At 37.1% G+C, this 27198-nt stretch overlaps 2 protein-coding genes across 2 annotated transcripts in view; one reads left to right on the top strand and one right to left on the bottom strand.

The window, feature by feature from the left end:
* The first annotated feature begins 13977 nt into the window (after positions 1-13977).
* On the top strand, positions 13978-24506 carry LOC101301420 (probable ATP-dependent RNA helicase DDX11-like). Its single transcript, XM_004306241.1, has 12 exons — positions 13978-14167; positions 14459-14753; positions 14793-15112; positions 15187-15260; positions 16078-16431; positions 16712-17011; positions 17111-17344; positions 17435-17656; positions 17891-18461; positions 18626-18836; positions 22523-22574; positions 23563-24506. The coding sequence occupies exons 1-12, from the start codon at positions 14023-14025 to the stop codon at positions 24289-24291; spliced, it is 3507 nt and encodes a 1168-aa protein (XP_004306289.1). The 5' UTR covers positions 13978-14022; the 3' UTR covers positions 24292-24506.
* Positions 24507-25454: 948 nt separating this feature from the next.
* LOC101311984 (kinesin-like protein KIF2A-like) overlaps positions 25455-27198 on the bottom strand; it is a 6156-nt gene continuing 4412 nt past the window's right edge. The window contains exons 9-12 of the mRNA XM_004304461.1: positions 26804-27022; positions 26355-26712; positions 26130-26195; positions 25455-25955 (exon numbers count right to left, since the gene is read on the bottom strand). Coding sequence (XP_004304509.1) covers positions 25776-25955; positions 26130-26195; positions 26355-26712; positions 26804-27022 — 823 coding nt within the window. The 3' untranslated portion in view covers positions 25455-25775. The remainder of the gene's footprint in view (positions 25956-26129; positions 26196-26354; positions 26713-26803; positions 27023-27198) is intronic.

Here is a 27198-nt window from a genome sequence, read left to right as displayed (position 1 = left end):
GAAAAAATTCTTTAGCCGACGAAATTTTCATTTCGTCGGCTAAAGTTGACTATAGCCGACGAAAATATAATTTAGCCGACGAAGGAAAATTTCGTCGGCTAAAGTACTTTAGCCGACGAAAAATTGTTTCGTCGGCCTGTTTTTTTTTTTTCGTCGGCTAAAGTCTTTCTTCTGGTAGTGCATACATACAAATATCTTATAAGACCATCATAGTACTGAAAACTGCAACCATATATTAACTAAAACACTCACCATTGCTTTCTCAGACTCTTTATCTATAGGTTTCCTATTGGATTGTGTGTGCGTTAGCTCAAACATGGTGCATCTATTTGATTCCAGTCCATCATGTTCTCTAATCTGAAACCAAAGGTTATATGAATTGTTAGTACGATCTTGAGTGTTGCACAAGTTAATGTTATATCATTAAATTTGTAGAAATAGCAGTGTACATTTAATCTCTTTGTTTATGCATTGCTTACATATTGGTTCCTCACTTGAGCAAACATTCTTGTTCTTGTGTTGTGACTCATTTGTTTCTTCAAATGATTGTTCTTGTTTGCAATTGTCCGACGCTGCATCAGTAAAAACATTCAAATATCAATGTCAATGAATATATAATCATATCGATACGATAACTCAATGATATATTAATTTGTGTAATAACTAATATTATTGTCACACCCCAATTTTCGAAAGGAAATTTTCAAAAATTTTGGCATAATATCCCTTAAAATAATATAATCTCAAAACCTGTTTCAACAAAATTTCAATGAAACTAAACTCAATGCGGAAAGTAAAATTTACACACAACTCCATATTGAGTTAAATATTACATTTCCTTGTTTACATAAACTCGAGAGTCAAGAAAATGAGACGCTCACATGAGTTTATTATTGACTATCCCAATGTATATATAAAAAAATAAATATATACAATGAACAACTAAAACCCAACAAAAAACCCTGTCACTAAGCCTCCATCTCAACCCTGCTGATCCTCACCTGCAGGTTTAACCCCTACACCAAGAATTGGTGCACCGGGTTGTAAACAACAAACCCGGTAAGCTAAAAAGTTCGTATGAGTAAACTCAAAAATAACATAACATTTATCACATCCAATATTCCACAAGAGAAATTGGATCCATAATTAAAGAAAAACACACATCCAACACATTACCTAAGAAAAGTACCCATGAGTCCTAGATATTTAATAAAATACCCCTCATGACCTACAACAACACTATGTGTACCCATGGGTCCCAGATACCATACAGTATCTCCCATGACCTACACTGACAGACGGACTAGAGCTCTATTCCTAACCGCAACCAATCACCCGGCCAAAGGCTTGGAACCCAGTTTGACTGTCTAATATCAAACACAAAAATGATAAATAGCAACTTAACCGCAACCAATCACCCAATTAAGGACTTGGAACCCGGTTTGGCTATTTATCAAAAAATCAGAATATCACAACATTAACCTCAACAACACAATATCACATCATTATTCTCAACCACACAATATCACATTATTATTCTCAACAACACAATATCACATCATTAATTCTATTCTTTCATATGGAAATATTTACCTGAACAAAATATAGATATTCCACAAGAATAATCTATAAATAATCAATAAACTCATGATCACATGAATCTCAAAATAGCACATAAAGAAAACTTGTTTTACCTTACCTTTGAGCCGTTGGTGATCAAACTCATATATTTTTAAAAACAATTAAAAGCATAATATTAAATCCAACATCATCATCATTATCATCATCACATGACCATAATTAAATTTGGTTCAAAAGTGAACCTTGGTGAGATTTACTCACCTAGAAATCCCGCTGCAAAACCCCCAACACAACGAAGGCAAGCCAATCACAAAATCACAAATCACCTAAAATCACACAAATAAATCCTTAGTAATAAAATACTATAGGTTATCACAATACCCCTTAACTAACCCTTAGTTCAAGTGATGTCAACTTTTCAAGGTTGTCGAACTTAGAGACCCAAAATGGCTTCCTCTAATCCTCAAATCCTAACTCAACCCTCAACCAAACCTAATAACAAACTTAAAATCCTATCATACGAACAAAGCTCACAACTTAGGAATTCTACATCTCAATAAGCTCACCACAACAAGAGCTAGCCAAAACATAGCAACCTAAGCCACAATCCTACCGGACGCGCTGCCACGCGCCGTCACAGGCGGCGGCGAGTGGGCCCCACACGCCTCCATGGACTTCCGAATTAGAGAAAACTCTCAACAGCAAAGTTGAAGCTTGCAGTAAGGGGAGCAACTTTCATACCTGAGGCTTCAACCAATTTTGGCCGGAACCGGCCGGAAACTGCCCCGAAAGGTAACCAGCAAATCACACTACAAAACCTGCAAAACCGGCCTCAAAAACTTGCTTCAACTATGCCTAGACACTACTAGAAGGAAGAAGGGATCAAGACTCACCTAAACTTGGCCGAAAACGGCGTCGAAATCACCGGTTTTCCGGCGAGACAGCAGCAGCTCCGCCACTTCGTGGCGACAGAACAGCCGGCGGGACTGCTCCAGAAATGAAGAGGGCTGCTATGGGAGTCGAATGGGACCGGTGGCGTCCGGTTTGGTGGCCAGAGGAGGAAGAACTCGGCTGAAGAAGGTGAAGGCTCGGGGAGCTCGGGTGGGAGGAGAGAGAGAGAGAAGAGGGGAACTGGTTTTAGGGTTCTAATTAATCCCACACACATTTTTTTACTTATACTCTTTTCAAACCCGAAAACAAACTTCCTCTGAACATAACTTCTTCATACGACATCCGTTTCAGACGTGCCGCATGTATACAAACTCGTATCAACAAACTCTACAACTTTCGTAAAGGAAGTTTTCGAAGATAACTTACGGAAAATAAAGTCAACTTTTGGCCTCTCAAAAGTCAAAGCACTTAAATAAACTCCCAAAACTTCAACTTCGCAGAAACCAAAGAATTTCCATAAATAATCCTTCATTAAATAAGGAAATAATACAAGGAAAATTGATATGAAAATCTAGGGTATTACAATTATATAACTCAATTATATCATTGATTACTTGGTTTTCATATATATTAATATATATATATATATATGTATAGTCCCTTTCTAGAGTGGGATCCCGCTTTGAAATTAAAGTGTGGGACTTCTTATTTCGCTCACTTTCAGGTCGTATTTCCACATCTCAACCGTACAATGTCTAAAGCACAGTGTGTAGATCATTCATATAAAGTTTCATCAAATTTGAAGATCATTTGGGTACCGAATTAGATTAAATAAATCAACAGAACAAAAGTTGTCCAAACAAAACCGTTCGTATAAATTACGATTACAGAAGCTCAAATGATCTTCAAATTTGATGAAACTTTGCAAGAATGATCTACACAATGTGTTTTAGACATTGTACGGTTGAGATGTGAAAATACGACTTAAAAGTGAGCTAAATAAGAAGTCTCACACTTTAATTTCAAAGTGGGATCCCACTCTGGAAGGAGACTGTATATGTGTGTGTGTGTGTGTATTATGTTACAATTATACATGTCCCTTTGACGTCTCCTAGTAGTTCACAAGTTTGACCCATTAAATTAAGTATTGTTTACCCTTTTATCACCACATTGGAAATGCTCCTCAATTGTCCAGTTTGGAGCATACTAGACATTTTGAAGTTTTGATTTGAAGTGCTTCCAGCGATCATTTAATTTCCTCTCTGTTTTATATCGTATCTTCTTCATTTTGTTTCTAGTCTTCGGATCAGACTAATCAATTGTTTTCTGGTGATACAAATAATGTGACATGAATATATTCCAAAGAGTTAAGTCTTAACTATTGCAATAAGATAATAACATATACCAGAAATGAGTGTAAAACAACAACAAAATTCTCAGCTGAGATTTTACCTTTATCCTGGATCAAGTGTTGTCTAGAACTTTGTTTTTCCTAAACTCATGCCAGTCAAAACCATGTAGACCAAAAACAGTGTGGTCTTTTGCCATGAGACCTAAATGATGTTGCCACCTTGCAACTGTTTCTTCTAGTTGGCTTGACTATGATTGTTAAATTTCATGATCTCGGGACCTTTTCTTGCCTAGTTAGGCTTGTTTTTTCCTCTTACTTTTTTCATTGGATTACTCTCCACATCTTCATAATTTGTGTCATGTGTAGCTTCTGTCACATAACCCTTTATATCATTCTACACATCGTTCATGGGAGTTTGTTGAGTTTCCTCATATAAGAGATTCATCCCTATGACATTTCCATCATCTTCAACATTAGCTTCCATATATCAATTCATCTATGCATCTCATCAAAATGTATTTGTATGTTAGTACTCATTACAAGCAAACACTCAGCATATATCAAGTGAAAATAACTAAACTGTTGTAACCTTTAATCTTTAACACACCTTCATCTCAACCCTTTTTATTGAATGAACAAACACATGTCAAAGAAACAACTTGTATCATTTTGAAAAAGACATTATATATTTAATGACCATATCCACAACAATGACAATACTAGATAAACAACATTGGAGTAAATGTTTGTGACATCCTGTAGTTTACACCTAAAATCAGTTTTGTCCCTCACTTTTTTTTTAAACTGGTATACCCCTATACTTTGAATTCTTGACTGATTTACCCTTTTCCCAGCTGGTTATGACTGTGACATACTCATTAACAATGCTTGTGAGAGCTTCAATGGTTGGGTTTTGAGAGCAAGGTCTAAGCCCCCTATTACTATGCTAGAAGAGATAAGAGTGAAGGGTTATTTAGACTGTTAATGAGCATGTCACAGTCATAACCAGCTGAGAAAAGGGCAAATCAGTCGAGAATTCAAAGTATAGGGGTATACCAGTTTACCAGTTTAAAAAAAAAAGTGAGGGACAAAACTGATTTTAGGTGTAAACTACAAGGTGTCACAAGTATTTACTCCAACAACATTTAACAACTTAACATATATATCCACATAAGCAACTTTGAAGAAAAAAAATACTAAAGATCTATTATCACTTAATTTGAAAATCCCTTTGAAAACTAATATGCGCGCATCAGTTAAAAATTTTGGTGAATTTTTGAAGTAGAATTCTATACCTCTTCTGCAGGTGTAGCTTCCACCATTAATTCCTATCAACTTGTGCTTGTCAAGTTCTTCGGCAAAGAACAACAACTCAATATGAAAGGTTGTTTAAACCTTCTAGCTATTAGTAGATAAGTAAACCAGTGAGGACCAATTAATTGAAATAAGTGATGTTTATTGGGCGGCAATGTCATCACTTTTGAGTTTTGCCACTCAACTTTTAGGTTAATAGTTCAAAATGTCAAAACATATATGTGGTCTTCTTTTTCCACACATATGTGGCCTTCTTTTTCACACATGTGAAATGCAAATTAATTATAGTTATAAACTCCAAATGCAACAAAAGACACCTTCTGTCAAGCTGCATAAAATTTAATTGAAAATAAAAATTATTGGGGAATACAATATCATTTGTATATTATATATATATATATATATGTTTACCATTATTCTATAACACACTCATGATATATAGATACGAAGCCACCGATAGATAAGATTCGTTCACTTTATCAGATGGTTTGACATGAAATTGACATGGAAGAGCTCTTTAGATTTCAACATCTGTCTATGACTTACTATTCTAAATACAAGTCTTATGCAGTGTGTATATATATAATCCCTTCCTTATTAGAGTCTAGAGGTTCTTACTGTCAACCATGACTTCCAAAAGAGAGCCTCTATCAGAAGCAGCAAAGGCAAGGTTGAGATGTCGTTTGAATTTTGAACACTACACAGATGCTACTAACAATGACACAATCCGTGACAAAATGCTGGAGCTTATGTATCCACTTACATTCCAACCAGGCGTGGCTCGAAATCTTTCGATCGAAAATGGAGCAGCTGATTTGTCTCCGAGAATCAGCATCACCAAGCCACACAACATTGATACTTTCAATGACAATGTTGCGCTTGCCGACGCTACTATTACCAGTAAGACACAAGTTTTATATGATGTTCCTGACTCCTCTAATGATGCTAGAAAAGGTAGCAATACATATGAGAATAGCAAAATTTATCGTAGGCCAAGTGATCTTCTGAATCAGAGTGGTTTGAAACTCTCTAAACTTGCTTCTATGGATGTGCTTTGTTTGCATAGTACCATAAGACGGTCTGTTTGTGGTGGCCACTATTTTGATTCTTATCTTCCTGGTTTAAATTGAGATATATGGCTTGTCGCCCGTGTTGATGACGGATGAGGCTGCTGAGACGGTGGGGGCGACTCTCGATGTGGTTAAAGAGGTGGACAATACTGGGATTCGTAAGGGGTTACAAGTCAGAGTCAAGGTCACTCACCGGTTATTTGCTCTAGTGAAACAAGCGTGACCACCCCCCCCCCCCCCCCCCCCCCCACCCCCCCCACCACACACACACACAACAACGTATGAATTTTTCTCTCTTCGGGCGTACGCCAATCTTATTTTTAGGTATAAGCGTACCTTTAATTTTTGCAAGGTCTATGAGATGTTAGAGCATGGAATTGGAGGCTATGGAGGCTCCCCGGACATGTCTAACGTTGTGGTGTTGGGGTTCTAGTGGAGGAAGCATGCAATAAAGTGGTTTTCGAGGCTGGAAAAATGTAACATCCTAAAGTAGCTTATTTTGTTTATTAGTATTAATTTTGTTTTAATGAAAGTTTTGTGTGGTATTTAAATTGTTAAAAAAAAAAAAATAACTGGAGTTGTATTACACAGCAGGCTCTCTCTTCATTTTCTGTTGCTATTCTTTGCTTCACCATCATAGCTAGCAGGAGGTGTCTCAAGAGTATAGGCCCTATGTAGATTAGAATGGGAGAGAGAGAGAGAGAGAGAGTCGGCTGAGTGATTCGATCAAAACCAAAAGTGAGGAAACGAGAACCAGAAAACACAGAAGTAGAGAGAGGAACACCCCTTTCAATTTTCGTTTTTGGCAAAGGTAGATCCACTTCTTGTTCTAGCTTTATTTCAATTTGTGCATAGGTTCTCTCAATTCTATTTACTTTGATTTTGGGTTCTTAGTTTTTTATTATAATTACTTTGTTTGAATATGATTGGTAATTTCGAATTCTCAGACTTGTATAGATAGGAATCCTAATTTGAATTAGATGTTTTGTTTTGATTAGAATCGTTGTTGTTGAAGCTCAAGAACTATGTTCTTGAGTTTGGGTGTCCAAAGTAGATTTTGGATCCTTTTGATTCAACTGTTTGTTGTGTTTAAAATGATTTCGTGTTCTGGAAATCTGTTTCTTTCCATTCTGAAGCTTTAGAACTTGTTTTGTTGCTTCAAAAGTCGAATTAAAGCTTCCAAAATAAAGTTTTAAGGTTACTGGAAATTTCTAGAAAACTCTGCAGAAAACTGATTTTCTTGCCTACTTTGAGGCAGGATTTGAGGCAGGATATCTTTCAGCTCAGGCCTTTGTTTTGAAATCCAAAAGTACCTTTATAAAGCTCATATATCCATCTTTGTGCATGCTCAATTTCACAGGTTTTGGTTAACATTTGGTTTGTCAAATGGCTTGCCAAAAAAAGTAGCAGACTCAGCAAAACTGTATTTTCTGGGTTTTTCAGATTTTTGCTCCAACTTTGAGAGAGAATAACTTCCTATCTAGGGGTTTGTTTTCAAAACTTAAGCTGTGTACTTAAAGCTTGTAATCCCATCTTTAAAATAGGCCTTGTGTCAGAAACTTTTGTTGTATTTGAGTGTGTAAAAAGGGAAGCCAAACACAACCTCTTTCTCACTGTTTTAACACTAGGTTGATACTGAATTTTTGTTCTAAACCAATTTATTTTGGTATCAGCTGAATTCTCTATTTTCAGTAGCTTTGTAATCAACTTTTGAGTGTTGTTTAGTATCTCTTATATAGTGTAAAGTAGTAGAGTTTCTTATTTATGTGTACTACTTATAACTTAGTTACTAATTTTAGTTTATCATTGTTTGTATGTACTTTACTTTTTGGATAAGGTTCCAGAGACGATCTTGGCGATCCACCAATCTAAGAAGTGAAGTTGAGCTCGAGTTTGTGCTGTGCAAAATCGAGGTAGGGTTTGATAGGGTGTTTTCTTTTATTGTGTTCTTGTATGAATTGTGTGGTTATTGCTTGAGTTGTTTGATATTGGATTGTTTGATATTGAATTGTTTGACATTAAATTGTGTGACACTATTTAAATTAAATGTGGATAATATTGAGATCTTGAATTGATTACGATATGTCTATGTTTTAAAGTATGTGTTATTATCTTGAATCATATTACGTGATATTGTGGGGAATGAGTGAGGTTTGAGGTGAAAAGGAGAATGAGTGTTTGGGAGGATATGAGATATTATTATTGAAAACCTTTTGTGTAGTTGAGTTTCCTCATGGGTTGTCCAAGATCTAGGGTAGCCCACACGTGCACAAATTCAAGGAATGTATGCCCTTTCGATGGTGGACATCGACAAAACGATCTTATCAGGTTTCGGGTTTGGAGATCATGAGTATAACAAGATGACTAACAAAAGAGGAAAATCTATTTGAGGGTGATGTGAGGTATGAGAAGAGAGTTGAGTTGATAATATATTCATGCACTCTCGATATGCTATGTTTGTTTGTTTGTCATATTTTATTAATTTTAACTAGCCCTACTAAATGTTGCTCACCCCTTTATCAAACCCATTGCAGGTGTGGTTCTCGAAGTGTAGGAAACGTGTTATATTGTAAATTAAGGCTTTCAAGTTTTTCTTTTGTAAGATAGAGCTTGAATAAAGAATTGACGTTTTAGAAAGAAATGCTATTCTAGTTCGTTTGTGTTTGTAAACGTTTTAAACTTGTGTGCCTTAAGTGCCTTTTTATAAGGCTTGTAATATAAATAAAGGTACAAAGGTTGTAGTTTCTTACGCCATGTTACGATATCTATCTCATTTTAATTGTGGATATTAAACTGTCTGTAATTAGAGTGCGATTCACGCCTTAACTCGAGATTAGATATTTCCTCGAGTTGGGGTGTGACAAAAAATGTTCAACCCTAACCCTAATCATGGGAGGGTTGAGGCTAGGGCAAGTATTTCAGAGGGTATCTCTGCTGCTAGGGCACCACTGGTGAGACAATTTCCCACCATAGGCTAAAAAACCAAATTTAGCCTATGTTTACTCCCATCATAAGCCAAATTACATTTTCCAAGATAAAAAATTTGGCTTTAGCTATTTGGTAAGCCAAATTTGGCTTATGAACTTTGTAAGCTAAAATTAAATGTTACTTTATTTAACTTTACATTTCTCCTTTTAATTTATACTATTATCAAAATTAAAAATTCGTACGTTACTAACAACCATCGCGAAGATCTCGACGAGATCTTTCATATGAGCTCCATATCGAATATAGTTATATAATATTTTTTTTTATGATTAATTATTGATTTAAACAAATATATGAGAAAAAAATTTAGCTTACGGTGGAAGTCTTTTTAAAACCAAAATGCTATTAATTTAGTTAAGGATTTAGTTTATGGTGGAAGAGTTTGGTAAGCTAAAAAAATATTCTAAAGAATATTCTTGTTTTCTAAGCTAAATTTGAAGTCAAATTTAGCTTACGGTGGGAGATGCTCTAAATCCATTTCAAGCGAAGCAAACCTACCCTAACATTTTCTTTACCTGGAGTCTCAGCGGCAGATTTAGCGGTGCAGTCGAATCAGTTTCGCCCTGCGGTCGAGAACATAGGATCAAGAAGGGCAGCGGACATTGGTGCGTCTAGTGATGAGGTGTTGATGTCTAAGGCTGTCTCCGGGGTCAAATGTATTGGTGGATTGGAAGGGGGCTTCTAAAAGAGAGGCAGATACAAGGAGGTGACTACTATTCCTATTCCTTATGAGCTCCCTTTCTCGCTTGGGATGTCTCTATGTCATCATCATGGAGTTTTGTTAGTCTCCCCGCCTAAGAAGAGAAAGGTTGGGCGTGCATTTGGTTCAAAAAATAAGCAGAAGTTGGAGGATATGTTAAGCCTTGGAAACTTGGTGTTTCTAAATTAGGTTCTAAGAAATCAAAGAGGAGTTTTGGGACTTGTCGGATGTTGGCACTAATTAAGGGTGAAAGCTCCGAAGCTCCGGAGCTCCGCCGATGATGGAGAAGGTTCTGGGTCAGGTTGATGGCCTTCTAGATGAGGAGGTCTCCTAAGACTCCTATGAGTAGTTGGTCCTTGTTTTCGCATAAGAAGTTGGATAATTCCAACAAATACTGTTTGTTCCATTTTAGGGTTTGCAACATTAAGATGGTTTTAGTTGTTTAGGTTTTGCTTGAGTTTCAAAGGTTGTTTTAGCATAATTCGATTTTTACGTAGCCCTTGAGAGTGAGTTATGTACATATTGTCGTCCTACTTTCATTTGATCAATAAAATGACTTTGTGTACCTTCTTAAAAGAATATACAAATAAACCTTCAATCGTTTCGTGATGATATCAGTAGATAATTTTATCGATTATAAAAAAAATCTGCAATAAATGTAAGTTCGTAGAATATAATACTGATAGATCGGAAGAAGATATGACATTAATCGTAACAAATTACAAATAACGATCGTTTGGTAGTTCTGCTAATTCTTTCCTTAACTAGAAGCTGATACTCAAGTCATGACTCATGACTCTTGCTTATTTGGCATGAGGAACTTGCACAAAGGGCTGCAGCCTCTTCAATCAGCTTCTCAATCGACAATCATGCCACCACCATCGACATCGTCATCATCATCAATCACATACATATCGATGTTCACCCTCATATGCAGTCTCTTCCCACCGGCATAAGAACTGAGACTTTGTGCCGCCTCGGAAGCTTTCAACATTACTTTCTTCACCATGAAGCTACGCTCCTCCAGTGGGACTTGCCACTTGCAGTTGTTGAAGCGTTTCGGACAGGGCTGCATCCATGTATGATGAGTTCGAGTCGTCAAGTTCGATTGAGGTCATATTCACGATCTGGCGGGGGATGACGTCGTCGTCTAGGAGTCGGTCTGCCTCGTCGGCGGTCGCATGTCTGATCACCGCTTCAAACTCCATCAAGAACGTGTTGGTGTTGTATAGAAGCTGGTTCTCTGGTTTAGTGAAGCCGACAAGTACGTCGCAGAAAGCGTCGCCTACCACTTTCCAGTAGTCACTGGCCATGGCCATGTTCTTGATCACTAGTTTGAACAAGAATGAAGGAAATAAAATAAGAAAGACGAAGAAGAGTGATGTTTATGTTCTCTGTTTTCACAAAGCCACTTCTATGAAAAATGGTAAGAATTAAGGGTAATATATAGGGATCGAGATGACTGTTTCCAAATTGGAGGGGGATTACCGTATTTCACCGACTTTGGGATTCCTAACGACTTGAGGTTTACGTCTTCCCTAAAAGTAGAAAACTCTTTCTGTGGCGCTGCGCAATTCCTCTTTTGCCCTTTCTCTCTACCTCATATTTATCGTTTTCCTCATTTGCTATCGGCAACAAGGAGGAGGTCTGTTTGAAGCTTTGAGCTGACCAGTGCAAGGTATTGCTTCTCAGTTTGAATTTAATATCTGGGTTTTCATATATTCTGCTTGAACTCAATTCGGTGCTCTTCATGTTAATTTGATATTGAGTTTCTCTTCTGATTCTAATGTGGTGTTCTCTTGTATTATAATAACAAAATTGATGACTACATTTTGATAATGACCGAGTTCCAACTAAAATTTAGCAGCTCATGCTTGTAGAGAGGTATACAAATCCCAATTCTCCGTTAAAATTCTTTGGTTTCATATCCAATTGTCAAATTTACATGATTAATATAGATATTCATATTCCCTACTCACCACAGCATAAAGACCTGACTGAATTATATCTAGCCAAAATGGGCTTAGGATCCAATTAGGATTTTGTTTTGTTCACGTGATTGTATCTGGTCAAAATGAAAACAAAGTCTTAAAGAATTGAAGCCTTGGAAAGAAAATGCACACAACCTGTTCGATAAAATGTGCCATTCAACATGTGGCTATTGCTCTTTCGAATGCCGAGTGTTTCACATTGTTTTATTTTTATTTTTTTATTTTGGTGATGATAGCTCGAGTAATTTGTTTGCAAAAGCATTTTATTTTCTGTACATTGGTCGGTGACATTGCAGATTGTTTGGAGATGAAGAAAGGATTGCATCCTCAGATGCAATGGGTGTCTTATGTGACACAGAGCGGGAGATTGATGCTTGTTATGATGACCAAGATACACCATGTCGGTAAAGTCTACCACTTAAAGGCGAAGCGCCAAATGGCTGAGAACCTCGGGCAGGTTGCCAAGTTTAGGCAACGTTATGAGAAGGCAACACCTACTGTGAAAGAGTAGCCATGATTGGTACCTTCGTCTGGATATTCGATTTCAAAAGCTTGTGTTTCACAGTCATTTGTTATGTTTAATTTGATTAGGGGTTCCATTGTGATCTCATCTTTCTACTTAATAAGCACCAAGTACGACTCATGTGGTTCTGGAGTTAGAGTTGTTGCTACTCAATGGCTTTGTTCTGTTTCCACATGAATTGCAGTAACCTTATGGTATGTGTTTTATGAAGGTTTGACTTGATATGTTTTTGTAACATCTGTTGTAGATTCTACATGGAATTTGCATATTATCGCACAATAATATATTGTTCATCTTTTCAAGACTTTTATCAATGAGTTGGGTTCCCCCATTGTTATGAGGATTCATGAAGGCAGGCCACAAGGTCGATGTTCTGAATGACAATGACAGGGGTTTTTAAGCTTCTCTGTTAAGAATGCAATGGTGAATGGGTGTAATGAAATAAGTGCACTTTGCAAGTTCAAGTCTTTATCTAAGCAAAAGCCTAAAAGTCATTGATTAAAAAAAGAAGAAGATAAAAAGTAGCGCTGCTTGTGAAATTGATATCAATGGGTCTGCATATACAAATGCAGCCTTCAAATTAACCTGTTGATCAAAGAATATGATCGAATTAAGAGTAACAATGAAGTATTCTTTGTGCCTATAATATCTTCAAGAAAACATAATTTCATAGGAAGAACGACCAAAATACTATTGAAATGGTTTCTTCATTGTCAGTGGATCGATCAAATGAGTAGAAAGAATTTTGGCATCAAGTGCATGCAATAACTTGTCGAAAAAAAAAGTGCTTGTAATACATGGTAACACAAACTATCGAAGCACTACATGATAATAAACCAATTCAAAAGGCCCATCATTGGTCCTGGCGGTACTACTTTATAATAGGGGTGGACTCGGTCCCAACGGTTCGGTTTTTAAGCACTAACCGAAAACCGAAACTGAATCTTTCGTTTTCTATTTCTTAGAACTGAAACCGATAAAAATATATAAAAGACCGCACTCGTCGATTAACCTAACATCGGTTCGGTTTCGGTTACAAAACCTATTATCCATAATATTTTTTACACTTAACCAAATAACATAAAAAATAAAAATATCAAAGTTATAAACTATCAACACTTAAAATAAGTTAATCTAATGGGTTCAAATAAGTAATCCAAATGAAAAAGGAAGCTAAAATTTATATATAATTCAATTGAAGCCTCCACCATTCATATATAACAAAAGATAAAACTATAGACTTAAACACTTAAAAACATGATCATGTGTGTGAAAGCCTACTATTTGTAACCCATAACCGATAAGAACATGACACGTAATGTAGAATTAAGTATTAATAATTAATATATGTAGAATGAATATATGTCAGTTCGGTTCGGTTTAATCGGTTTTTAAAATACACGGAACCGTAAACCGACACCGCACTACTCGGTTTGTGTGGTTTTTAGAACCGATTACCTCGGTTTTATTCAGTTTCGGTTACTCAGTGTCAATTCGGTGCGGTTTTAACCGGTTTCGGTTTTTTCGGTGTCTAAAAGTCCACCCTAAGTTTATAGTATAGTGAAGTGAAGCGCGCGAAGCATAGCTTCGGAAATAGCAAACCCAATCGGAGAATGGAAGAGGAAACCCCAAATGGGGAGGCGCCCCCAAAATTTCCAGCATTTCCTTACAAACCCTACGGCATTCAGATGGAGTTCATGAAGGCCCTTTATCTCTCTCTCAACCAAGGCGGCCTCTCCATGCTCGAAAGTCCCACCGGTAACTCACTCACCGCTCAATCCCTCATCTTTCTTCCTCTTTATGCAAGATTCTAAAAGCCTTTTAGCCTAATTGAAAGACCCATTTGTTATAATCCTTTGCAATTTGCATTATGCTTGAGAAAATTTGGGTTTTATTAGATAGACCACAACGAACATTGTTACTGTTTCAATTGGTTGTTTAACAACACTAGTATCTGGTTTGATGTAGTGTAATTTGAAGTACTAGTACAAATAAGCTTCATTTCGATGTTTTTGATCTGTAGACTTTACCTTTTTTATTGTTCTATAGGGACTGGTAAGACTCTAAGTATCATTTGTAGTGCTTTGCAATGGGTGGTTGATAAGAAGGAGCAAGATAAGTTGAAAAAGGAGGTTGAGGCTAAGAATAGTAGTGTTAAAGGTGGTGAATTGGGCTCGGATGATGAACCTGATTGGATGAGGAATGCTGTGGTTAACAAGGACATTCAGGGTGAGGAGAAGAAGTCTAGGAAGAAGGATAAATTCGGGAGTGGATTTCGCAGGGCGGAAAAGGGAAAGGACCGTGAGAATTGTAGTGACTTGTTCTCTCGGCATGTTGAGGAAGAGTCTTGCAAGAAGAAAGAGGGAAAGGGTTTGCAAGTGAGCAGTGATGCTGTGGAGGTGAATGATGAGGATGAGTTTTTGCTGGATGAACATGAGAGTGATGAGGAAGGAATTCCGTGTGTTAAGAAGTCAAAGAGGAAGGTTTCTGGGGTTTCTCTTAGTTCGTCCAGTGACGAGGAAGATGGAGCAGATGGGTCTAGTGATGATGAAGATGAGGGGGAGGAGAAGTTGAAGGTTTATTTTTGTAGTCGGACACATTCACAGCTTTCACAGTTCATAAAGGAGTTGAGAAAGACAGTCTTTGCTAATGAGATGAAGGTGGTTTGTTTAGGCTCAAGGAAGAATTTTTGCATTAACCAAGGTATGAAATTTATCATTAGATTATTAGATAACAAGTTTGTAAATTGTTCTCATTCTTCTGGGCACGCATTGAAGAGGTATTGAAACTTGGAAACTCAAGTCACATCAATGAACGCTGTTTGGAACTGCAGAAAAACAAGAATAAGGAAGTTTCTAAAATCAAGGTAGCAATTATATCCATTTCTAATCTCATTTTTACTTGATTGATTTTACTGGCTTCGGCACCATTTCCTCACTTACAGGATTGGATTTTCTTGGATTTACTATAGCGCATTGTTATTGTAACTAGAATGCCTAATGCCTTTTAATCATTCTATTATCGATTTCCTGTCTCATTGCCTTTGATTATAATGTTCCTTTTCTCTTTCTCCTACCGATGTGTTGAAGTTTTCTCCTTACATGAATATGAATCTACCTTGGTACTGACATTCTATCAGATCATCTGGATTGCTTTTTGGTTTGTTATAGACCCACACCATGATTCGATGTCATTAGATTGTCCTAGCTCCCCAGTCTTATTCTCTCACTGCTCTTTGGTAGCTCAATGCTAATTCTGAAGTAACAAAAGCGAGTTATATAGATTTGATAGAAAGCTCCTGATCATTAGATACATAGAAGATGGCCAATTCACACTCTGATGTAGGCTTTATGCTAATACACAGACATTATCTAACTTCATGCATGTATCCTCTGTAAACACAAAAGTTATATACATCTAATTGGAAGAATTAGATGAACCAATTCTTTAAGAATATATTTCTTGGTTCATAATAAATTGATAGGACTTCAGTAATGATAGTTGATGACTCTAATCCGTCTGTTTTATAAGAGTATATGGATCGACTGCTTATAAACTGCAAGTTACTGCACATATCTTGGTTTGAATGTGTCCTATCTTCTTGATTCAAAAGTCTGATTTAACTTGTTCTGTTTTAGGGGATTTCTCTTGACTGATTTGACCTGCAGAGCTTAGGTGCAAGAGGAAGGATTCGCAGGAACAAGGCTTCTTGTGGTTGCCCAATGCTAAGGAAACACAAAAAACAGAAAGAATTCAAGAGCATGATGTCTCAGCTTGGTGCCTTGGATATTGAAGATCTTGTTCATCAGGGAAGGAACATGGGGTGTTGTCCATATTATGGCTCCCGAAGCATGGTTCCTGCTGCTGATCTGGTGGTTCTTCCATATCAATCTCTTCTTTCAAAAGCATCCCGTGAATCACTTGGTCTGAATCTAAAGAACAATATTATTATCATTGATGAGGCCCACAATCTAGCTGACTCCTTAATCAGCATGTATGACTCAAAAATCACTTTGTCACAGGTAATTGATAGTTGAACATTTGATGGTATGATAAATTTTGGAAGCTAGTTGACAATCTCATCACTTGATTTGAGTATTGCTTGTTTAAATCCATTTTGTATCAAGTCATCTGGTCCATTGATAGAATATAGGATAACTTTACTATCCAGTAGTTTCTTACATTTTCACCTTTATTTGAGGTGAGAACCAATTTTATCACCAAGTTCAAATGCTGAATGTTCCGTATAGGTTTTAAATCATGTTTATTTGACAACTTACCGGGTCTTTGACTTTCTTGCAGTTGGAAGACGTGCAGTGCAATATTGAGAAGTACTTTGCAAGGTTTTGCAATCTCTTGGGACCTGGAAATCGTAGATACATTCAAACCCTAACAGTGCTCACCCGGGCTTTTCTTCGAATTTTGCTAGATGGGGACACCGGTTATGATGATTCTTGCCATGGTACTGTAACGTCTGCTGGAAAAAATGACATGCCTACTTCTTCTATGGCCATCAATGATTTTTTATTTTCACTCAATATAGACAACATCAACTTGGTCAAATTGCTTGAATATATAAAGGAAAGCAACATCATGCACAAGGTGAATCCTTCTACCCTGTTTATATTATTACCTGGTTCTGTTCTTCCTTACCATTTTGAGATTTCTCAGATTCATAGGGTGATGTATTTGGATTTCCAGATCAGTGGATATGGGGATAAACTAGCCAGCTCTGAGAAAAGCTCCCCACTTGATGACAGTGAGGAAAGAAGCACACTGTCCAGTTTCCAGGCATTGGCTGATCTCTTGCGATCACTGACAAACAAAGATGATGATGGGAGGATCATCATTTCAAGGATCAAACCAACATGCTCTGGACAGCATGGTGGATACATCAAATATGTTATGCTCACAGGAGAGAAGATATTTTCTGAGGTTTGCCATTTTTTTGTTTGTTTTACTCTGCTGGAGTTTAACTGCAGACATTGTCCGAGTTCTGACATATCAACTCTACACATCCCACAGATTGTGGAACAAGCACATGCTGTGCTACTGGCTGGAGGAACTCTGCAACCCATAGAAGAAACGAGGGAGCGGCTTTTTCCTTGGTTACCACCAAACCAGTTGCATTTCTTTTCATGTAGCCATATTGTTCCTCCAGAGAGCATTTTGCCAGTTGCAGTTGCTCGTGGCCCTTCTGGTCAGACTTTCGATTTTAGCTACAGCTCCAGAAGGTCGTCAGTCATGGTACGTACATTTCAATCTTAAGTAATATGTTTTAATGTTGTATATTTGAAGTCAGTTTGCATATATAGCTCCCTATATATTCTTGTTTTGACAACAAAATATGCAGCTCGGTTGTGGAAAGATCTGTCAAATAAAAATTTACAATGGCACCTATTTTCCCCCCTGCTTGGTAGTCATTTTGGATTTTGTAATAGATGGCGCCTGACTATTAAACTAGTGGGCTTAAATCTGCAGATACAGGAGCTAGGGCGTTTGGTTTGCAATTTGGTGACAGTGGTTCCTGAAGGAATCGTTGTCTTCTTCTCTTCATTTGATTATGAAGGAGAGGTCTACAATGCATGGGAAGCTTCAGGTATCCTCGATAGAATTAAGAAGAAGAAGCGTCTATTTAGAGAGCCTAGGAAGAATACATATGTCGAATCTGTTCTAAAGGAGTACAAGGAAACAATTGATACCTTGTCTTCTAGAGAAAGGAAAGAAATTCCTTCTCAGAGTGGTGCCATACTTCTTGCTGTTGTTGGTGGTAAGATATCTGAGGGGATCAACTTAAGTGATGGGATGGGTCGGTGTGTAGTCATGGTTGGACTGCCCTATGCTAGCCCTTCTGATGTTGAGCTGATGGAGAGGGTTAAGCACATTGAAGGATTGGGAAACTCAGATTCGATTAAGATGACCAATTCCTTACATGGTAATGAAGTTTACAGTGGTGAAGCACATGAAGGATTTAATATCCTTCGAAGTTGCAGACACAGAGGAAAAGAATATTATGAGAATCTTTGCATGAAAGCTGTAAATCAGTCCATTGGTATGTTTTCTGACAACCATAAATTTCGTTCAACTTCGGTTTTTTTAATGCTGGTCACTTTGTATTCTCTATAGTACGTAACCGCACTTATAGTTAGTTTATGACCCACATATTTAATATAAATTTTCATTCACTTGAAGTGGGTTTTTTCTTGTCTATATTAGGTAGAGCAATCAGGCATATAGATGATTATGCAGCAATTCTACTTGTTGATACACGTTACGTAGCTGATTCCTCGACACGGAATTTCAGCCATCCAACTAGCAAGCTCCCACAGTGGATAAAGGATCGCTTCGTTGCTTCAGCTGATTACGGTCAACTTCATAGGTTGTTGCATCAGTTTTTTAGTTATAACAAAAAGAGATGGTCTCAGCTGTAAGCTATAAATCCTAGGAAGTTGGTGAGATTGTGAGATACGAATCCAGTCATCTTACGAAGCGTGGTAAGCAGCAAATTTGGTGAGATTGTGAGATACGAATCCAGTCATCTTACGAAGCTTGGTAAGCAGCAAATTTTGTCCAACTAAACCAAAATGCAATCTGATATATAGTTGAACATTTATAGAATTTCAGGCTCTTAATGCTGAAGTCTGCCTTTGTTTGTTTGCTTTTTTTACTGCTGGCTTTCTTACCCTGTACATTTTTTTTACTTTTACGATGTCCTTTTACTGCACTGATATTTCACAGCGAGGTTAAAGGGGTCGTTTGATTATTATAACTTGTATTGTCCAATGTTGTAGCTGACAAGCAGATGATCTGACAAACACAAAAAGAGAGTTTCATATCTCCCCTAAAAGGCTAAAAGCATACCAGCAACGCCTAGGTAAGTTTCATGGCCCTTTCATGACCAAACTACATGAATTGCATGACTGAAGTACCACTTGTGTGTTGAAATGCAATACTTGAAACTTGTTTATTTGTTCATGGAATTAGCATAACTAAATAAAAGATTAAAGTATAATCGGAGGTAGACCTTTCTTCTTCTTCTTCTTCTTCTTTTTTATTTTTTTTTAATTTTTTTTTTTACTTTTTCTTTTGAGAAGGAGACAGACCTTAGCATATAGGTAGAAATCGACCCCAAAATCACCAAACCACAATGGGCAGTTCAAATTGAACGTGGGTGAAGCTTTGACAGCAAACCCACGCCTCCCATGGAGTGGAGATGGAGATGGAGATGAGTATATCCAGTATAAATGTTAACTTTACTCCCTGCTCAGTCTTCTAAAATCCTTCAACCACATACACATTTGGTTGTTCAATTTTCAAACTGTCTTACACATATGGCAGCTCTTTTCCTCCTACTCTATTTCCTTTCCCCAATCAGTGCTGGAACCCCTTATTACCAGATTCCGTTGTCCAGACGGCAACGAAAGCAACTTGGAACATCTTGGGAAATCAAGCTGATTTTGGGACATGAATACAAGAAGCACGGGAGATATGGCTTTGCCATCTTTCAACATGTTCCAAGCTTGTCGTACTCATGTTGCCAGAATTTACTCAATTTTCCAACCCCCTCCTGTTATTCTTTCTCCATTTCTATAGAATATCTTGTCTAAATAGACACCAAGTTATAGGTACTCTGGATCTCTCTATATATATGTAACAACGAATTAATAATGTTGACCAGTTATTTGGTGAGAAGTGGATAGAGATTTAAGATGTTCATCTATGCTCAACATGCAATCCAGAAACATCATCTGGTTGTAATTCTGTGTCATTTTCCCTGCAATAAGCTCATTTTCCATGCAAGCTTGTGTCAAGCCTTGGTACATTCTCATATTTGCTGCTTTGTTGGCCGCTATCTATGCCTAAAACGTGAAATTCAAAACCCAATCTCATATTCTAATTACTCTTAGATCTGTTAGAATATCAAATTCAAAGTTTGAGAGCTAGTGCTACTCAACAGTATGATTGTAATTTGTATGATGTTTCTGGTTTTGGTGCTGATTCATTGTTTATCTGAATCCAATGTTTATCAAATCATATGCATATGAATGTGAATTTGGCTTAGATTTTCAATATGAATATTTTGACAAATTAGCTAGTCACCCTACCCTTTACAGAAGCAGGATGTGCGCTGCCACATTAAGGGAAATACTTTTCAAGGTTGTGCGTTATCACAGTAACTCGCTCAGGTAGTCCAAATTTTATTGAATGAGGACACAAGTTATAAGGATTTATTCTTTCCATGATACTGCACTGCAATATATTTCACAGTGAGGTTAAAGGGTCGTTTGATTTATAACTTGTATTGTCCAATATGTTGTATAATGGGAAATATATGCGGTCAAATAGAACAAGCAGATGATCTGGCAAACATGAAAGAGAGTTTCCTATCTCCCCTAAAAGCATATCACTAACGCCATTAGGTAAGTTTCATGTCATTTTCATTTTCGAAAAAAGAAGTATCATGGTAAGAGTAGGTATATCATGTACCAAGTGTTTCTGGTGTTAGGTATATCCAGTATAAATGTTAACTTTACTCCCTGCTCAGTCTTCAAAATCCTTCTACCACAACCACATATACATTTGGTTGATCAATTTCGAAACTCCGATTTAGACATATGGCAGCACTTGTTATCTTTTCCTCCTACTCTATTTCCTTTCCTCAACCAGTGCTGGAACCCTTATTACCAGATTCCGGTTTACCCCGACGAAAGCAACTCAGAACATCTTGGGAAATCTGAGTTGATTTTGGGACATGAGTACATGAAGCACGGGACATAATGACATATGGCTTGCCACTTTTCTACATGTTCCATGCTTGTCATACTCGTGCTCCCAGAATTAACTAATTTTCCAACCGCCTCCTATTGTTCTTGCTCCAGTTCTACAGAGAATCTTGTCTAAATAGACACCAGGTTATAGGTACTCTGGATCTCTCTATATATATGTAACAACGAATTATTAGTGTTGACCAGTTATTTGGTACGAAGTGGAACAAATACTGTAATTTGGGTACAAATGTTGTAGTACATTTGGATAGAGATTTAAGATGTTCATCTATGCTCAACATGCAAAACTTCTGGGGCTATAACTGGTTGAAATTCTTTGTGATTTTCCCTGCAATAAACTCATTTTGCATGCAAGCTTGTGTACTAGCCTTGGTAGAATCTCATATTTGCTGCTTTGTTGGCCGCTGTCTATGCCTAAAACGTGAATTCAAAACTATATATTCTAATTACTCTTAGTTCTGTTAGAATATCAAATTCAAAATTTGAGAGCTATTGCTATTCAACAGTATAATGGTCATTTGTATTATGTTTCTGGTTTTAAGTGCTGATTCATTGCTTATCTAAATCCAATGTTTATGAAATCATATGAATGTGAATTTGGCTTAATTCTTCCATCTAGTCTGAGATTAGAACCTTAACTTCACCAGCATGTCAATTGTCAAGCTTCCAGTGGTCCTATGACTTCTAACATAGATTATTAGCTAGTCCCCCTACTCTTTACAGAGGCAGGATGTGCACTGGCAGTCTGGCACTGCCACATTAAGGGAACTACATTTCAAGGTTTTGCGTTATCACAGTTATAAGGATTTATTCTTTCCAGAGGATACTTGAAAGGCTTCTGGACCAAAGGGCACACTTACTTCCTATGTGACCATTACTGATTTTATTAATATCCCTCATTGCAGACAACATAAACATGGTCTATTTCGTAGTAAGCGACATTAAGAACAAGTCAATATATCTAATTCTGCGAGTGCTGATCCATATTGTTAGGCATTGATCCATGTAGCTACCCTCTTATGTGTATATCAGTGATCCAGATCTACATTTTAAATCAATCTCTCATTCGATTTTGTTCACGAGGGTTTCTCCTGGAGTGTGTACGTATAATTGACCATGTAGCAATCTACTTTTCATCCAACACAAAGTATTGTACTTTTGGACAGGGGTGAGTTGCATCAATGGTTCTGCAAATATTACAGAATAGAAGGTCTCATCTGTAAGTTAAGATGAGGAAGTTTATGAGACTCAGGACAGAAAGCATGAGTCTATGCCCAATAAACCTTCTAAAACAAGCTACTATTTTGTCACTGGATTGTATTTTCAGGCTTCTTAATGCTTACCTTTTGGCTTTGTCTCTACTGCAGCCTGGAAAGTTGGTTCATTAAAGACCAGACCTAACTAGCTAGCATTCTGAAGTCACAATCTTGTGCATCTAGTCCTTTAAATAGGGCCAACATCTTCACCATACCTCTGCAAACTGCAATGAAGATTTCAATTGCATGAGGTTGGAGGGAGGGTCTGATTTTAAAGACTGCAACTGTTAGAAAGAGACTTGAGTGCCCAGAAACCCAAATGCACACCTTATCTTGATATCAGCAGAACATGCATGGTGTCTCTACCTTACAGAAGGGGACCATGAACCTCTTTCTTTTAATTGATCAATTACTCTTCTAAATCATTTTGCTAATTGCTTCATGGTTTACATAATGCAGTTAATTTGATTAATGAGAAAAAGGTTGACTTTTGATCTAGCTAGGAGGCTTTGTTAACTTCGAGAATGTTTTGGTATATCATAATTAAGTATCAAGTTTCATAAAGAAAAGTTTGGGGCTAAGGACCACATATGGATCAAATTTTAGGTAACAAATAAACAAAGTAACAAATTAGAATATGTATTCATCACCAACCCACACTACCTTTAGCCTATTAAATTACAGCAAATTATCTTTAGCTTTGCATCTTAATCAATGCCTCTGCACTTTATACAACAAGTAGTCAAAAACAAAAAGGCTTGATATCTTTGGACCCCAAGGTCCAGATTCTTTGTTTTGTACTCTTTCACATCTCTTTTGAATAACTTGAATGTATTAGTATTGTTAGCTCAGTTAGTATTCAAGTTCAACTAGATGCAACTACTTGAAGAAATCTCAAATTTTTCAAAGTCATAGAAAACCATGCCTGCTTAGTGATCATATAATCAGATGCTCAATAGCTTGGGGGAGATAGTGAGAAGGAAGAGAGAGTGGAAGCCTAAACTTTGAAGTAAGTTTTCTACTTAGATCCATTTTCTATACCTCCATATGTATGCTTGATAAATTTGAAACTTTCTTAACCATCCTTCCTCTACATTGAAGCAAATAACAGAAGAAGCCTTGTTATACCATGAGCAGAGCAGAAATGGTCCTAAAAGAAACAATGCACAAAAGCAAGGAGTTCTATGAGAAAACTATTCAAAACCTCAAAAGCTTCATCTGTGGAGGATACAAGAAACTACCCAAATCCCTTTCCTTGAATCCTTGCATTTGTGGGAGTGACCTGAAATATCACCCAACAGATGAGTTCTACACTGAATATTATGATGAGTGGGAGTCTACTATAGATAAGGTGAAGAAGAGAGACAGTACATCAAAAGAAACAATCAAGGATGAGGATCCATGTACTGAAAGCTTCATCATGTTCCCAAAGCAAAGTCCTAAGAAGAACAAACAAGAAGGGGGATTGTTAAGAGACAAGAAGCCTAGTGGAAAGTCGACTCGTGATCTTGGAAAGGGAAAAGATCAGTCATCATTCCAAAGCATGCATGGTAATACAGGGAGCAATGTTTTGGCAAAAAGGATGAAGGAGTTTGAAATGGTGGATACAGCTGATGTGGAACAGGTGTTGGATGTTGAAGAGGCACTTCACTACTACTCTCGCCTCAAAAGTCCGGTGTACCTTGACATTGTTGACAAGTTTTTCTTGGATATGTACTCAGATTTCTCAGTCCCACCAGCACCATCGATCGGCATCAACAATTCAAAGCAGAGACTTGGCTCCCGGAGATTTGGCTCCCAGAGACAGGGGTCCCGGAGACTTGGCTCCATTAGGTTGTAGTATCTATATATGCTAGTGAGTTTTTACTTGTGCATATAGATCTGTTGATCTTTCCAACACTTTGGTTTCTATTCCATTTGTGTGTTTGTTACTGCCTGGTTTGGTTTTGATTTTCAGGCTTGCAAGATTTTCTTCTTCTGCGACAAAGAATTTTTTTTTTCTTGTTACACTATATATCAAACAATGTAGATTGAGTATCTTTACCTTTTACGATGAAAACACTTGGAAGCAGTCACAGCATAGATTTTCCATAATAATAATAATAGCAATTGATTTCCAAATTTCATTCAACAAATTATATGCAACCCCTCTTCATGATTTACTGCATGTTCATCAATACAACTCACATAATTACCCTATATCGCTAACAAGTTATTAGCAACTGAGGATGGCTATTCTTGTGCTGCATTCTATGGATATTACTCCACTCTATCTTTACCAAAAAGGATTTTAAGACACTCAAATGTAACCAATAAGGATTTCGCGAAGAAATTAATCACCAGCTTAAGCATCCTGCTGGTCCACCTGCAATTATACAGTTGTGTCCTACACTGACCTTGTTACTAGAAGTTTGTGCCCCAAAGGGGTAGTTAAAAAGAGAAATGTTTAAAGAGTCCGATGAAGATTCACTTCCAATTTCGCTTGCCCTTTCTTTCCTATTGAACTTGTGCTTGCCCTTCCCGTAATTCTATGATGATGTCACTTATTCAGAGATTGCCGCAGGTTCAAGGCTACAGTATTTGGAAATCCATTCCTGTTGCTATTCTGAATTCCTTTCTCTTTGGATTGGAATGGTTGCGTTGGTGATCAGATTCATTGCCATACTAAGGTAAAAAAATAACATTTAAGTTGTGCAAATTCTTTGTGTTTGTGTGCTGGATTATCGAAAATGGAGAAACAAGGTGACCCTTATCCTAATTTTGTTGCCTTCATAGATTATTATGTAATTCTTTGTGTAACGACTCTCAATTCGCGGAAAATAGACTAATTCCTTTGTCTTTCTAATAGGAAAGAGAAACACATGCTTATATTTCTGATGTTAGGGAGGCTAGGGTTTTCCAGGAGAGTAAGACGGAATCTGTGCAACCAAAGTGCCACAAGCACAATCGTGCAATCTCAGGTAAAAATTGGCATGACAATCTTGCGAAAGAGAATAAAGCAAAGAGAGTAAATAACATGACAATCTTATATATGCTAAAGAAGAGGTACATGCGGCTTAGAACTCTAGTTCCGTACAGGCAGTAAACAGCCTGGCCGCTAATTGATTGTCAAATTACAACAATCCAGAACTTTACACAGCATGCGATGTGGAATGAGAATCCATACAATGGCTAGTGAAAAATGAAAATCCAATGATGGTAAACATCTATAGTGTAAAAGAAAAAATCGATCTTGAATTCAAGGATTCCAAGTAAGATGCATGATAATAGCCCAACCAATTACCAAATAAAATGAAGAATGCAAAATAATGATTCAACATTAATTCAAAAACCAGAAGATGATACCAGAACATTATGTTCTTTTAAACGCTTCTGGAAATGAGCTAAGCGATTTTGTAGTTGCAGGATCCCAGCAGCCTTCTGAGATAGAATGGCATTCAATCTTGTCACATAGTCATCCAGCTGATTCCCTGGCTGATCTGCTTCTACCAGCAAATTCATTTCCTGCAAATGCATTCATATACCAAGTAAAAACCAATACATGCATATGTCAAATGACTAATAAAATACATTCAGAGCCTCACATGGTAAAACATATACTAAATGGTAGATAATCAAGATTTCTAGACAAGTTTTTTGAAAACACAACCATGTGCAAGCTTACTTGCGAATACATACCTCTTTAACAATATTCATTGTATCCTCCACTTGTTTCCGGTGTGCACTTACGAGATCTTCTTCCTCCTGGATGCATCATAGAGTTCACATATTAACATACTATAGCTCAAAGTAGGGAAATCCCATATGTATAAATTTTAGGATAGTGATATTCCACGACCCTTTTTTCAATATCCGTATCATCTATCATCTAATTGTCATTGCATCTTGAATCTGTTGTTATACCTGTAGCAACACATTTAAATCATCATCTGAGTTAGAATTCCTTGATTGAAATTTTGGCATGCCCGTCCACTTTGACTGACCATTAGGTTTACGTACTTTGTCCTCTGAAGTTGAGACATTGTACTGTTGTAGCTTCCCAGTTCTCTTCCATGATGTTTTTGGATCATCATAGATATCTTCTGATTGTTCATATTCCTGTTTTTCAACTTGTACAGGCCATGTATCGTTCAAGTCATCCTCAAAGGCAGAGGCAGTTGGCAAAAATGATGATAAGGGCACATTTGTTGATTCCTTGAGGTTTAAGGTTGAAGCTAGTATATCCTTCTTTGGATTGTTCCCTTTTGAAAGACTCTTCACCCTACAGTACAATTTTATTTCAAACAAGCATTAGAAGGGGTATGCATGAATTGACACAAAAACTAGCATACTAACACTACGAACATTAATACCTGTCTGCATATCTTAAAGTGTTCAGAGTATGTTCACAGGATCCTGAGCTTGGTGATATGCATGATATCATCACAGTTCGAGAGTCACCAACAAATGAGTCCCTTAGAACTTCAGTCAATTTACTTCCTCGGAAAGGAATATGACCCTGGTCATTATCAAGAGCTCTAATACATTCCTTTAGTGCAAGTAAGCTCTTATTGATTTCAGCACCTTCCATCCTGCACCATATATTTATGACAGCAATTTTCAATAACAATTGACTAAATATAGAGAAAAGGACATGTAGAGGTTATCATGTAAGAATCTTATAATCAAGAAAGAAAAATAAAGACTGATGCACATTGAAACACCCTGACATAAATTAGTTTCTGGCCAATGAAACCTAAAACCTTTT

Source organism: Fragaria vesca, linkage group LG6 (genome assembly GCF_000184155.1).
Source record: "Fragaria vesca subsp. vesca linkage group LG6, FraVesHawaii_1.0, whole genome shotgun sequence".
NCBI classification, from domain to species: domain Eukaryota; kingdom Viridiplantae; phylum Streptophyta; class Magnoliopsida; order Rosales; family Rosaceae; genus Fragaria; species Fragaria vesca.
This window is presented reverse-complemented; position numbering and strand designations above follow the sequence as displayed.

Bases quoted from the DNA above. Each gene is read 5' to 3' on its own strand.
- LOC101301420 (XM_004306241.1), top strand. From the start codon at position 14,023: ATGGAAGAGGAAACCCCAAATGGGGAGGCGCCCCCAAAATTTCCAGCA. The intron at 15,261-16,077 runs GTTTCTAAAATC...TTTGACCTGCAG, and splicing joins AGAAAAACAAGAATAAGGAA to AGCTTAGGTGCAAGAGGAAG. The intron at 17,012-17,110 runs GTGAATCCTTCT...TTGGATTTCCAG, and splicing joins AAAGCAACATCATGCACAAG to ATCAGTGGATATGGGGATAA.